The sequence below is a fragment of the Lycium ferocissimum genome, unplaced genomic scaffold (genome assembly GCF_029784015.1).
Source record: "Lycium ferocissimum isolate CSIRO_LF1 unplaced genomic scaffold, AGI_CSIRO_Lferr_CH_V1 ctg5467, whole genome shotgun sequence".
Taxonomy (NCBI): Eukaryota; Viridiplantae; Streptophyta; class Magnoliopsida; order Solanales; family Solanaceae; genus Lycium; species Lycium ferocissimum.
In genome coordinates this window covers 17,522-30,690 of record NW_026725996.1, presented here as the reverse complement: position 1 = coordinate 30,690, position 13,169 = coordinate 17,522, and the positions used below count along the sequence as shown (strand labels likewise).

At 36.1% G+C, this 13,169-nt stretch overlaps 1 protein-coding gene across 1 annotated transcript; it reads left to right on the top strand.

Moving 5' to 3' along the window:
* The first annotated feature begins 1,390 nt into the window (after positions 1-1,390).
* On the top strand, positions 1,391-2,512 carry LOC132044926 (pathogen-associated molecular patterns-induced protein A70-like). Its single transcript, XM_059435464.1, has one exon. The coding sequence runs from the start codon at positions 1,457-1,459 to the stop codon at positions 2,171-2,173; it is 717 nt and encodes a 238-aa protein (XP_059291447.1). The 5' UTR covers positions 1,391-1,456; the 3' UTR covers positions 2,174-2,512.
* Positions 2,513-13,169: the final 10,657 nt, after the last annotated feature.

The following is a 13,169-nucleotide window of genomic DNA, read 5'->3' as shown; positions in this document are numbered from 1 at the left end:
TTGAAACCATGGTTTCAACTTTTTTAAATATAAAACTTAACGCATAAGTTTATATTTTGTAAAAAAAGACTCATAAGTTAGTAGATACTTTTAACAATTACCTCCATCAATCATTTACCAATCTTATTAACTTCCACCAACATTTATTTATGTCTACCAACCTTTAATTTATGTGGAAGGATTATATTAAAGAGTAGTTACATTACTATTCATGTTAAATTTTCATTTTTATTGAACAAAAATTTGATTAATTGATGTTGTATTTTTTAGAAAGGCCTTTTAGTAGTGTACTAATTTTGTTATGAACTATGACTTGCTCATTTGGTAAGATTGTATAAGAATTGAGAATATTTTGATAGTTTTCACAATTTGTGAGATTTTTATGTCTATAAGAGAAAATATAACTTAAAATATCCAAATTGCATGTCCAAACATGATTTCAAACCATGGTTACAAATCATGTCCAAATGGGACCTAAACATATGTGTCATCATCTAGGGGAGTGCGGGTATCTAATTAACTAAAATCACAGCATTTCTATGTCACCAGCTTGAAGTATAATATAATACTACCCTATTTTAAAAAAAAATTAAAAAAAATGAAGAGGAAATGTAAGCAAATGTAAACTCGGAAATTATACTACAAATGATATTTCGCATCCAACTTTTTCAAAATTATGAAATACAGTACTAATCCTATACAAGAAGAACATCAGTTTATAAGTTGGAATAAAATGTAGGGAAAAGGGTCAAATATACCCCTCTACTTTAGTTTAATAGTTAAATATACCCTTCCTTAGTCAAAGTAGATAAATATAGCCTTTCCGTTAGTCAAAGTAGATAAATATACTCCTTTCGTTAAGAAAAAGACACAAATATACCCCTCAGTAGATGGGCATATTTGACCCTTTTCCCTAAAATGCAACATTGAGGGTGTGTTTGGTACGAAAGAAATTTTTTTCCTAAAAAATATTTCCTCGGAAAATATGTGAGTTTTTTTTACTTATTTTTTAGTGTTTGGTAAGTAAGAAAAAATTATTATCCCAAATTTTTTATATATAATGTATATCAAATATTATGAGGGCGGGTCGGAGCAATATTTGGTGGTTTGGAGAGATAAGGAACTTGAAAAGTCACTTATGAAACTTATTTTTTCTAATTCTATTAGAAAAGTCATTTTACTTATTTTTAGAAATTTACTTTCCTAAAGAAAATATTCTTCAAAATATTTTGACTAACAAGAAAAAATTAAAAATCGTACCGAACACACACTGAAAGTAACATTTGCAATTATCTGTACCACATAAATTTTAGTCACATGCGCGTGGATAAATTTAACCATCTTCCGGCCCATTTACCACTACCCCTTCACCCTATAAATAGAAACTCTCTCACCGTGCAACTTGTAACCCTAACTCTCTCATCTTCGTATACTTAGAGCCAACACAAAAACTATCATGATTGAATCTCTATACAGCTGGTTGACCCCCACTGTTCTCTTCTGCGTCTTGAACCTCATGATTGGTACTATTCTCATTACTTCTACCTTCAAAAATAATGACGAAAAACAAGAAGAAGAAGGTGAAGAACATAGTACTAATAACTTACCTCGAACTCCATCTTTATTACAGCGTGTTAGGTCTGTTAACTTGTCTTTCCCTGATCCATTTAGTTCCCCTTTAACTACTAATACTACTCCTACTTATTTCACGGACAACTACAACCATAGTCCATCTTTACTTCAACGTGTCCGCTCCATGAACTTCTCTTTCTCTTCCCGGTCAGCCGAAAAGCCCAGCCCATTTCCCTCTCTTGATCAAGATGAACAACAACCTCACAACGACGTCATTGAAACTGAAACTCAAACTACTCATGAAGAAGAAGAAGAAGAAGATTTGCAATGTCACGTATCAAGAAGCAAATCTGCCACATGCGTAGAAACTAGTACCGTAAAGAAGGAGCTGATGCAACTGGCGGCGGAGGAGAAGGAGAAGGAGAAGGAGGAGGTGGAGGTCCGTAGGCGGCCGGCGACGGTGAGGGAGAGAAAGGAGGATGAAGCAGTTGATAGGAAAGCGGATGATTTTATTAGCAAGTTTAGAGAGCAGTTGAAGATGCAAAGAGTTGATTCTATTTTAAGGTACAAGGAAATGTTGAACAGAGGAGTCTCCATTTAGGACAATTATATAGTACTCCAAAGTAGCAAATCCTTGGTTTTCTGTAATTCAAAACTGAAGCTCTCTCTTCATGATTCCTCTTGCACAGTTCAAGAAATTTGATCAATATGTTATCAAGTAAAGAAAAACAACGATAAAATTGAGTACGGGTAGAAAAGATTAGGTTGTCACATTTTATTTAGTTGAGTCGAGCACATGAGAAGATTTGCAGGTCGTGAATAAAGGTAGAAGGGTAGTAGATAGTCAAGAGTTGTACTATTACTAGTTAGTATTCGTGTAGTATCTTATTCTTCTACTTTTCTATTACCTATTGCTTCATTTGTTCTGATTATTTTGCTATTTTGTTGTCGGTATTTTCCTTTCTATCATGCTTTGATTACACTTGTTTTGAGCCGAGGGTCTATCGGAAACAGCATCTTTACTCCACGAAGTAGGGGTAAGATCTATGTACATCATACTCTCCTCAGACCCACTGTGAGATTATACTGAGTATGTTATTATTGTAATCATATTAAGTGATTTTTCACATCTTTAATACTACTTATTCATGAATTGTAATATTCCTTTGCATTTTGATATGAGAAAGGTAACTGCCAAATAGCAATATCTCTAGCAATTTTAGTATCTAGATTATGCTGGCCAAGGAACTGGGTTTTAATTTGGAAAAAGTTCAACAAACACATTTCACTTTCAAGATCTAGTCAAACCTCGATTTTGGGAAACGTCTAATAAAAAGAATTATCTTTTGCAATTCAAGCACAATATTCTCCTTTTATAATCCAAAACTTTAAACATTTCAGGAAAAGTAGTTGAAACACAAGGATATCACCACGAAAAGTCCAAACATTTCCTAAAACTTCTACAAACCAAACTAAAGCCAAATAAAATAAAGTGTTACTTTAGAAAACTGAATACTTAATGTATACAGTGTCCGAATTGATCATGAATATTGGTCAATTAATTTTTTTAGCGAAGAGTGAAAATTAAGATTGAAGGAGTATGTTTATGACCGTCAGATTTCTTTTTCCTTTTGAATACTGGCTAGCATATAATCCAGCGCAAATGGATGATTAATATTGGATGACTAGACTAAGGAGAAAGTATTTAGACTATTGAAGTTTAAGCTTATTTAGCGTAACTTTTCAACTCTAATATTCAAAACCATACTGTGGAATATAATATGTGGGTTAACTAAATTATAGTTTCCTCATATAGTGGCTTTTTTGTATTTTTAAGGAGTAATTTGGGTATTAGTAATAAGCTAGGTGCTTTTGTCCGGAAGCGAGAGAATCCAAGGAAGTTTGGTGGTTCGATGTACTTTCTCCGTTTAAATTTATGTGAATCTATTTAATTGAGTATTATATTTAAAAAAAATTAATTTTTTTTGAAATTTATGGTTCAAAATAAATTTTGAATATTTATATGGCTGTAAATCATTTCATAAAGTAAATTTGTTTCTAAATTAAAAAAATTATTTATTTTGATACGAATTAAAAAAGAAATAAATTTACATAAATTGAAAGAGAGGAAAGTATATGTTTTTTGTGAAAAAAAAAGTACTCCTGTAAGTTTTTTGTTGTTTGCTCAGCATGCTTTAAAAACATATATTTTGAAAGAAACAAAATGATGCTTTGTATAAAGCTGCCAAGCACTGTTGTACTGGCAAATCACGTGTTGGGGCAAGGACGAGCCAGAGATGTGTCCAGAAGGGGAGAGGAGACAGGAAAGCAATGACTACTCGATTGGTGGGGCCGTGGGATGCACACGTTTTTGAACCATATTCTATGTTGTCCATAAATGATGATGATTATGGACTTGGTACTAAGCCAGTCAATTGGGCCGGGTCGGCCCGGGCCTGGCCCACCTAACCAGGCTCAGAACCAGTCCAGATCCAAATTCGGTAAGAGGGTGATGGGTTGGGCTAGTGAAAAAAATTAGGGGGCACGATACGGATATCTGAGATAACTGACCCACCAATCGTGCCCTGGTCCCGGTGGGACCTACCACTTCGAATTAATTTTTTTTTTTAAAATATAAATAGGCAATTTTTGAAAAACGATTACATATATGTGGCAGTGTTAATCAATGCATATCAAATATTTACTTCCATAACAAATTCTAGTATACGAGAATCAATCCTATATTAGATCCATGCTTTCTGTTATAAAATAATATTAAATGTACATGACACAAGAGATATAACTAAAGAAGTTGGGAGAGAGAGATATATTTTATTGCTATTTCAATTCTACAAATGAACTCCTTTTTATAAGAGGAAATAAGTAAACAATTTGGTGGTCATAAGTGAACAACTTGGTGGCCACACATACTTGGTGCCCAAGTATTTTGGTGGGCATCCAACTTACAACACTCCCCCTTGGATGTCCATTAATTAGATGATGTGCCTCGTTAAAACCTTATTAGGAAAAATCCTGTGGGAAAAAGTCCTAATGAAGAAAAAATAGTACACATATCTAAGAATATGCTTTGAAAAATTCATTAAAAACCTTACCAGGAAAACCCAATGGGACAAAGCCTTGGTTAAGCGAAAGAGAGTACAACATGTATTTCACTCCCCTGACGAAGACCAAAATTAAGATGTCGGAGTCTTCACATTCCAAACTTGAATAACATCTTCTCAAGAGTTGAAGTTGGCAAAGATTTGGTGAACTAATATGCAGGATTATCAATATCGCCATTCCTCTGGAAATCATGTACTTCAATCTTGTATACAAACGTATCATATGTCGATGTTGGTAGTGTCTTTGTGATCAGATCTGTCAAATGATCATTTGATGAACTGGTTGATGATCTAAATCTTCATTCCTTAGATAGAGTTGCATCATCGCCATATAGTATTGTTGTAGTCACGCTGAGTACATTCTTGACTTACTTTTATAAACTATCTGATGTTATCATCTATGGTTTGACTGCCATGTATAATAACATGGTTTGACAGTAATCTTTCATGGAAAGAGATAACATATTTGGATCGAACTCTTATGTCGATTAGATGAATGCCCTGTATATCCAAAACACTTGACAACATTTGTTACGATAAACACATTCATGTCATACTTTCATTAGTAGTATGCAATTGATCTTATTTCAATATCTCCAAATAGGAGTAAATTATATCATGCTCGTAGTTATAGCAAGATATATAAGTACATCAATTGCATAAAGATATGGTAGTTCAGCACCAATTCAATTTTCTTATTTCAACTTCTTTCAATAGATAATGTACTGCTTTTGTAAACTCTTCAAGAGCTCAAATAATATTCATATGAAAGGTTCTGACTATCATACAGAGACAAGGGTAAACATAGTATATTTTTACCTTTCGTCAATGGATATACATTAAGGCGATTTCAGTACATCAACCTTGATTCATTTAATCCATTTAAGGATTATAAACAAGTTTCCCAGGAATTTGTATATGCTTCAGGCATTTTGAATCCTTCAGAAATTTTCATATAAATTTTGTCAAGTAAGCCATATAGGTGACAACTTCCATCAGTATAAATTGTGACATCTTCTGACGTCTGGACTACAGGTCCAATCGCTTACCAAGATGTATCATTTCACTTGCTAATTATTTCTATGTCAACATGCTTTAAGAGACGTAGAATTCGGATCCTCACAACCTTATACTATATTCCGCGCTATATAATATCAAAAATATCGTCGACAATTTATCATTTGTATTGGTTCGCAATAACTTACTGAGATCTCATCACTTCATTATTTACAGGTACCTAAACCTCTTATAAGGTTTATAAAGTGTTATGTCGTAGCTCTTCAAGAGCACATTGCCTCCTTATTATGATCATTTGCTCCTTCCTTTTTTCAAGGATTATTATATTTGGAACCGATTGATCTACCATGCTCCATGCATGCTGTAGACTCTATCCTTTAGGGACTTTAGGAGCATTTTGCTGATGAAATATGAAATAGTTGCGTCAGCAAATGCTTCCAGCATTTGACTTGAATTATCTGAGGATCATACTGATGATAATTCCCAACATATTTCTTAGTTGCTTATTCTCGCCCCCTTATGTTAGTGACATATATCCCCATTTTCTTTAGGAAAATCCATCTGTGTGCATTATGGTATATCCATTAATCATATACCGTACATCAAAAGCTATAAGATGAAAATATCTAGTTTCTGACCCTGAACCAATTATGAGGAGAGAATTTGTCTTAATTTATTGATCTGAAGCATATAAGTGCTGTTGTATGCAATATATCATATCTCAGACCAACATCGAAGCTCGTTCATAAGCAATGGTTTGGCTATATTATGGAGGCATCCAATGCCAAACCAGCTTAGATATAAACCAGCACTATCAAGATGAATTGTCTTGATTACATATTCTGAAAATTGTGCTTCCAACTCAATTTTGAGCAAGCAACTTCGTAAATGTCAAATTTCCAATTGACAATAAACGTATATATGACCGTCTAATAGATAAATCTAGTTAAGACATCACATTGCAGGCGAAGGGGCCCACATTCACCTTTTATATTTTCAGAATTTTGGGGATTCAGTCCTAACATTAGCTGGTGTAATCAACTTATCATGAGAACAAGCAACACAAACAAATTCTTAAAGAATCTCTAGTTCTTCAATATATTTTTAATACTCAATTAGCACATCAGATTTAAATCAGGACGATCAAAATGGTCTTGTCAACTGATAAAATTATCTGTACCCGTAAACTTCAAGTTTACCATGATGAGTGTTATTTATTTTAATAAACTTTTGGTTTACTATTGCATGAAATTGTATACCAATAAACATCTGGCTTATCGTGGTATGTGATCTCATCATGCTCGGGTAACATTTCACATGTATATTTCTTACCCGTAGTAACTTGAAGATATTCAATATTCCAATCATTTGTAGTCTCAATATGATAACCATTTTTATTGTTAGTAAACTTCAGGTCTACTACAGTTTTCCGATCGTACCAATTACGATCTACGATGAATGGTATTATAATATATTGTTACACCCCGTATCTTCGAAGAGCAGTACTTATCAAATTTGAAACATAAGTACGTTGAGTTAGGGTTAAGTAAAATCACTTTGGAATATAAGGAGCAAGCATTATTAAGTATATTTAATGAGTAAAGGATGTATATAAGGTATACCGGAAGGTTTTATAAGGAAATGAGTGGAAGAAATGGAGTAGTACGATTTTGGAGAAAGGATGGGTAATGTTTTGTGTGAAAATTTTGGTCCAACTTTGGGGACGAATATCTCTTAGCATATGAAGTGTTTTGAAGTGAAACAAAAGCCTAAAATGAAGTTCGTCGAGTCTAGTTTCCAACGCAATAAACCTCTCATCGATAGGACATCGGAGTAGAGAATTATGGACGTTACAAGTTCGGGCGACGGAGAGCAGAAAACGCGTGCTACAAGACGATGCGCTACGATCAAGCAAAGAAAATGCTACAGTGACTCGAGCCGAATTTGACCCCTATATAAAGGGTAATAACCCCCTTTTTTTCATTAGATTTTCCTAGAAAATTCCATAATTTGGAAGAGAGAAAGTGAGGGAATCAAAAGTGAGCAATTTTTAAGTCACGGAGTAGTGGTTTAGGTCCGGGTAACGCGTGATTGTGATTCTAGTATTGTTTTGCAGTGGATTTTAGCGTGGATATTGAGGATATTGCTGTATTAACAAGAAAAAAGGTATGAATCTTTCTCTTTTGGTATTATTTAAGGCTTATTTATGGAGATAAAGTCGTTAAATAATTGTGTAGTAAGTTGGTTAGTTATGGAAGTTGGAAAACAGCGTGTGGCTTTCATGTTTTATGGTATATATATGGTGTTGGAAATAATGTTATTGATGCTGTATTGTTGTTGTTGTTGTTGTTGGTTCTTTGAATTGAGATTTCGGGCTAGGCATATAAACAGGGGAGATCTTGCCGATTTTCACTTGGATATAAAATAGTTTGACTTGAGAGCTTAGTACAAATATACTACGATGAGTCTAACGATTGTGTGAAACCTCTTAAATGTAGACTTGTGAGCTCATACGAATAAGTGTAGATAATTAGAGGCTGAACAGGTATGTTAAGGCTCGTCCCTTTCTTTCAAAGACATGATTCCTATGTTATGATTTCATAAATGTTTTCATATCTTCCTTGTTATCAAAAGTTAAAAGTCTATGATTCCAAGGCATGATTCCCTTCCTGATAACCCGTAAATGTTTTCCAAAATGTCCGTATTTTTCCAAAACAAAGGTTTATGATTTTGTAAGCTTTTATGACTACAACGACGGACATGTTTTTGTAGTGACAACGATAATGTCAAAGATGAGAATATGTCTATGATGATTATGATGAGAATGGTTTCATGTTTGAAAGTCTCAAGTTGTGGATTCAATATGAATATGAGAATATTGAGCTATTTCTTGACCCTCAATTTTATTCTTTGATAATGACTCTATTTTCTAAAGACTTCAAAGTATATGAAGTGACGCCTTATGAGATTTATGACCTTATTCTATGTTTTCTCTTGATGTTATTCTTCATTGATAGTCTCACCTTAAAATAATTGTTCCATCAAGGTGAGATAGAGCGATGATGATTATTCCATAATATAATCGGAGGTTACCGACCTTACGTCACTCCGATAGAGTTATAGCTTTTCTTGGGCTCTCATGCATGCTGCTTATATGATATATGAATATGATATATGTATATGTATATGGGGAATATGGGAAAAAGGGCGAGGCGCTATAGACGCATGGCCACCTGATCAGCTGGTATCATATGACATGTTATCATCCCGGACGCGGGATGCCCGGACGCGGAACATATGTGGTTAAATGGATCGAGCCGACGCCTCTGTAACATGATATGTCCTATTTTATGTATACATGAACAAGAAATGTTTTTCAAAGAAAGCGAAACATGCATGGCATCCGCCCTAAGAGGCACTCATATGTACAGGTTACTCTTTTATCTTACGATATGCTCTATATTTCCATTCTGTTATTATTTATACTTTACATCCCTTACTATATTATTATTCATACCTTACATACTCGGTACGTTACTCGTCGACGTCCCTTCTTGTGGACGCTGCGTTCATGCCCGGGATCGTAGACAATGGACTATCCATCGCAAGGGGACCTCCCCTCGCCAGGTCGAGCCACGCTCCATTGATCCGCAAGCACGCCACTCTTTGGTATGCTATTCGGTTACGTACATATATGGGTACGGCAGGGGACGCGCATCGTCATTTCTATAGTTTGTACTCCATAGAGGTCGTGAGACAAGGATATGTAGTCGTAATGTTATGCGACCTCGTCGACGTTTATTTGTTGTACGGATATATGTGGCGAAAATCGGCTCCCGCTGTTGCTCTCGTGTTTATGTATATATGTATGTGTTGGCGTGAGTTCCTAGTGCGGTGTCTCTTATGTTGATTGTTCGAGACAAGATCGCCGATTCTGATTTGTGTATGGGCCCGAGGATATTCGGTGGCGCAAATGCACGTGAGTGCTTGCCGCAGTGGTCGGGCACTTGTTACGGCCCATCAATTTGGGTCGTGACAAAATTGGTATCAGAGCAATTCATCCTAGGGATTGTCTACAGATCGTGTCCGGTAGAGTCCTGTTTATGGGTGTGAAGCCGGCCACACTTATAAACAGGAAGCTGCAGGGCATTTAGGAATCATTGACCTTCCTTCTGTCTTAGATCGTGCGATAGAGCCAGAGTCTAGGAAAGACCACTTCTGATCCTTTTCCTGCAGGTAAGTGTAGACTGAGATGAAGAGATCAGCCTCGAATGGTGGGGGTGATAAGAAGACCCTTAGAGTATATCCAGGACCCCAGGCTCCAGGACCGAGCAGGACGAGCCTTAGTTATTCCATTGAGACTGATCCTTCGGAGGACCCAACGACAATTCCTCCAGAGTTTTTGACTTCCAGGGAGGAGGACCCCCCCCCCCCCCCGAGGGTAGTTATTGTTATATCCCGTATTTTGTACGTCGGGATATTCCGAGACAAGTGTGAAAAGTTAAGAGTAAGACTATTTTCCGATTTTGTTTTAAGGCATAGGTTGCCTATGATCTCATTGGAAGGAAATATTAAGGAGAATTTGGGGCTAAAAGTGCAATTATAGAAACTTATGTTTCATGAAATATGGGGCCAAAAGTGAAGCTTTGGAAACTTGGAATTCAAAAAAAAAAAAAAAGAAAAAAAAAAAAAAGGGGGTGGCCGAACACATGGAAGTGTGGGCCATGGCCATATGTATTAATTGTATATGTGTGTATAAGATGATAAATAAGTCATCTTTGCCATTTGTTGCCTTAGAAATTTCAAGAAAACTTTAGAAAACACAAGAATGGCCATTCGGCCATGTTCAACCAAGAAAGGGCCAAGAGATATTGTTCATGAAAAATTCCTTTCTTCTAGGTTTTCTACTAATTGAAAGGCCCTCGTTAACGTGAAGTGGTTGTTGGAACAAGAAAATCATTTTTGTGCCATGAACATGATTCTAGCCGAGAAAGAACAAGGTGGAAAAAAAAAGGTATGGTTCAATCTTATTTTTCATGTCTTATGAATGATTTGCGCATGTTGTGGTATGTAGAAATAAATGAAATAAATGAAATTGTGATGTTGCTGGTAGGCGTGTGTGGTATAGTTTGGCCGTGCATGTGTAGAGTTGTCTTTGGAGTGATGAATTAATTGTATTCAACGTGTTGGTGTGTTGTTGTAATGTGTAGAAAATGGATGAAAACCATGGAATGTGTGTGTTGTGGTGTTGGCGAAAATGGGCTGATTTGGTGTAGGTATATGGACTAATGTGATGTAGTATTTTGGTTGTCGTCATTGCAAATTTTATGATGTAAAATGAAGGTTTGATGATCCAAATTGAAGATTAAATTGTTGTGGGCTGATTTGGAACATAATGTGATTGTAATATGATTTCTTGTATTGACGAAAATGATAATGCTAACGTATGGAATTGTTGATATAGTTTATGAATTTGGAAGGAGGAAATGTGTTATTGATGTTCCTAATGTAGTTGGAAGATTTCGGGTTCCATGGCATATTGTTGGATTGTTTCGAAATATTGTGTGGATTGTTGGAAATGTTCTTGAATCGCGTTAGAAGGGTTTTGGATTGTTATTTGAATATGCGATCGTTGATATTAGTTTGGATATATGTAGTTGAATGGAATATGTATGAACGTCGTCAAATTATGTGGAAAGGAGTTATTAATATTAGAATGCGTTTGGAATTGCTTATTGATATCGTTTATATGGTTGTTGGTATTGTTGTTGAATATTTGGCCGAGTTAAATTCTCGGGGATGTCCAATTTATAGGGGAAGTGCTGTCGAAATTTCGGTAGAAAAAGTAATGGCTTGGAATTGGATTCTTCGATGTTTATGGCTAATGTTCGATGCCTATCAATGTTATTGTAGATCGTGAGAAGTCGAGACGTAAGTTCGGATTAGCTTAAGAAGCGGCTAAGGTATGTAAAGCTCACCTTTCTTTTTTTGGCATGTCTTAGTGTAAGTAAGCTATGACACGAGTTTCGAGGTAATTCTATTCTCGCGATCCGAGCATGCTTATGATTCTTATTTGTTTCTTGATGTTCATATCCTTAATGTAATCGAATTATGATCTTTACGTTTTGTATGACTAAATGTCGAAAATTGCATGAAAGTTCTGTTATCAAAAGAGTTTTATTCTTAAATGATTCCGAAACTACGAACGTCCGTAACTTTCACAGAAAGGCTCGGATCGCTTCGATATGCTTGTAGGAAGTTCCATAATGACTAGTGTCCGTAACGTTCCGAGGCAGACTCGGATTGATTTGACATACGATTATGATCTTTATGATACTCTTTTATGCTTATGCTATTCGATATGTTTCCGAGTAATGTCCGAAAGCTTTTTTGATATAACTATTGTCCGGATTTCGAATGACGATTCATTATGATTACTCCATTGAGTCTTTGGAAATGATTTATGTGCATATGGTTTCTCACTACTCTGCTCGTGCAAGCTCAATGCATCTTTCACCGAGTCCCGGGCCGAGTACGCATTCGTGCAACTTTTCTACATTGTTCACCGAGTCCCTCACTAGAGGGCCGGGTACTCTATATATATATATGTATGATGATATGATGGTGTGATGAGATGGGGATGGCGGCCAGGATGGCATACCGAGTCCCTTGCTAGCGGGGCCGGGACACGCTATTCACCGAGTCCCTCACTAGAAGGCCGGGTACGGTATGTATATATATGTATATCTGCATACATACATGATTATGAGTGTTATGTGAGTCAGCGGGTTCGCTCGGCCCTAAATAAGGGTCGGGTGCCCATCACACCCTAACAGAAATTAGGGTGTGACAAATTGGTATCGAGCGGTTCGTCTTGGGGTTGTCTCGCAAAGTCGTGTCCGTAGAGTCCCGTTTATGGTGTGAAGCTTGCCACATTTATAAACGGAGGCTACGGGCATCTAGGATGGTTACTCTTCTTTGATATCTTAGATCGTGCCGTAGAGCCAAGTCGTAGGAAATGAGATTTCTTTCGCTAACCTTCATTTCGAAAGAAAAATGCCGTCGATAGAAGAAGGCGATTCGCGATATTGGAAGCTACGAAGCACGCAGGTAAGCAACGGTACGAAAGATACATGTCGGGTAAGAGATGGAAGTACAATTGAAATACAAGTTGAGATCAAAAAGGGAAAGTAAACAAGGAAGTGTGACAGGTGCCGATTGAGTTGGGCATACAAGGTATGTTTATTATTTTTGTACTGTCGATGATGTTGGGAGCCCCGCGAGGCCGTGATATGATGCGATATGTATATATATATATATATATATATGTGTCCCGCGAGGCGTTGTTGGTATCTCCTGTGTACAGGTTTTGAGATAGTAACAGTTACAGAGGAGACTCTGCCGAAATTTTCTCAGAAATAAAGTGAAAGTGAGATATAGATTTGTAATATGTCTGGA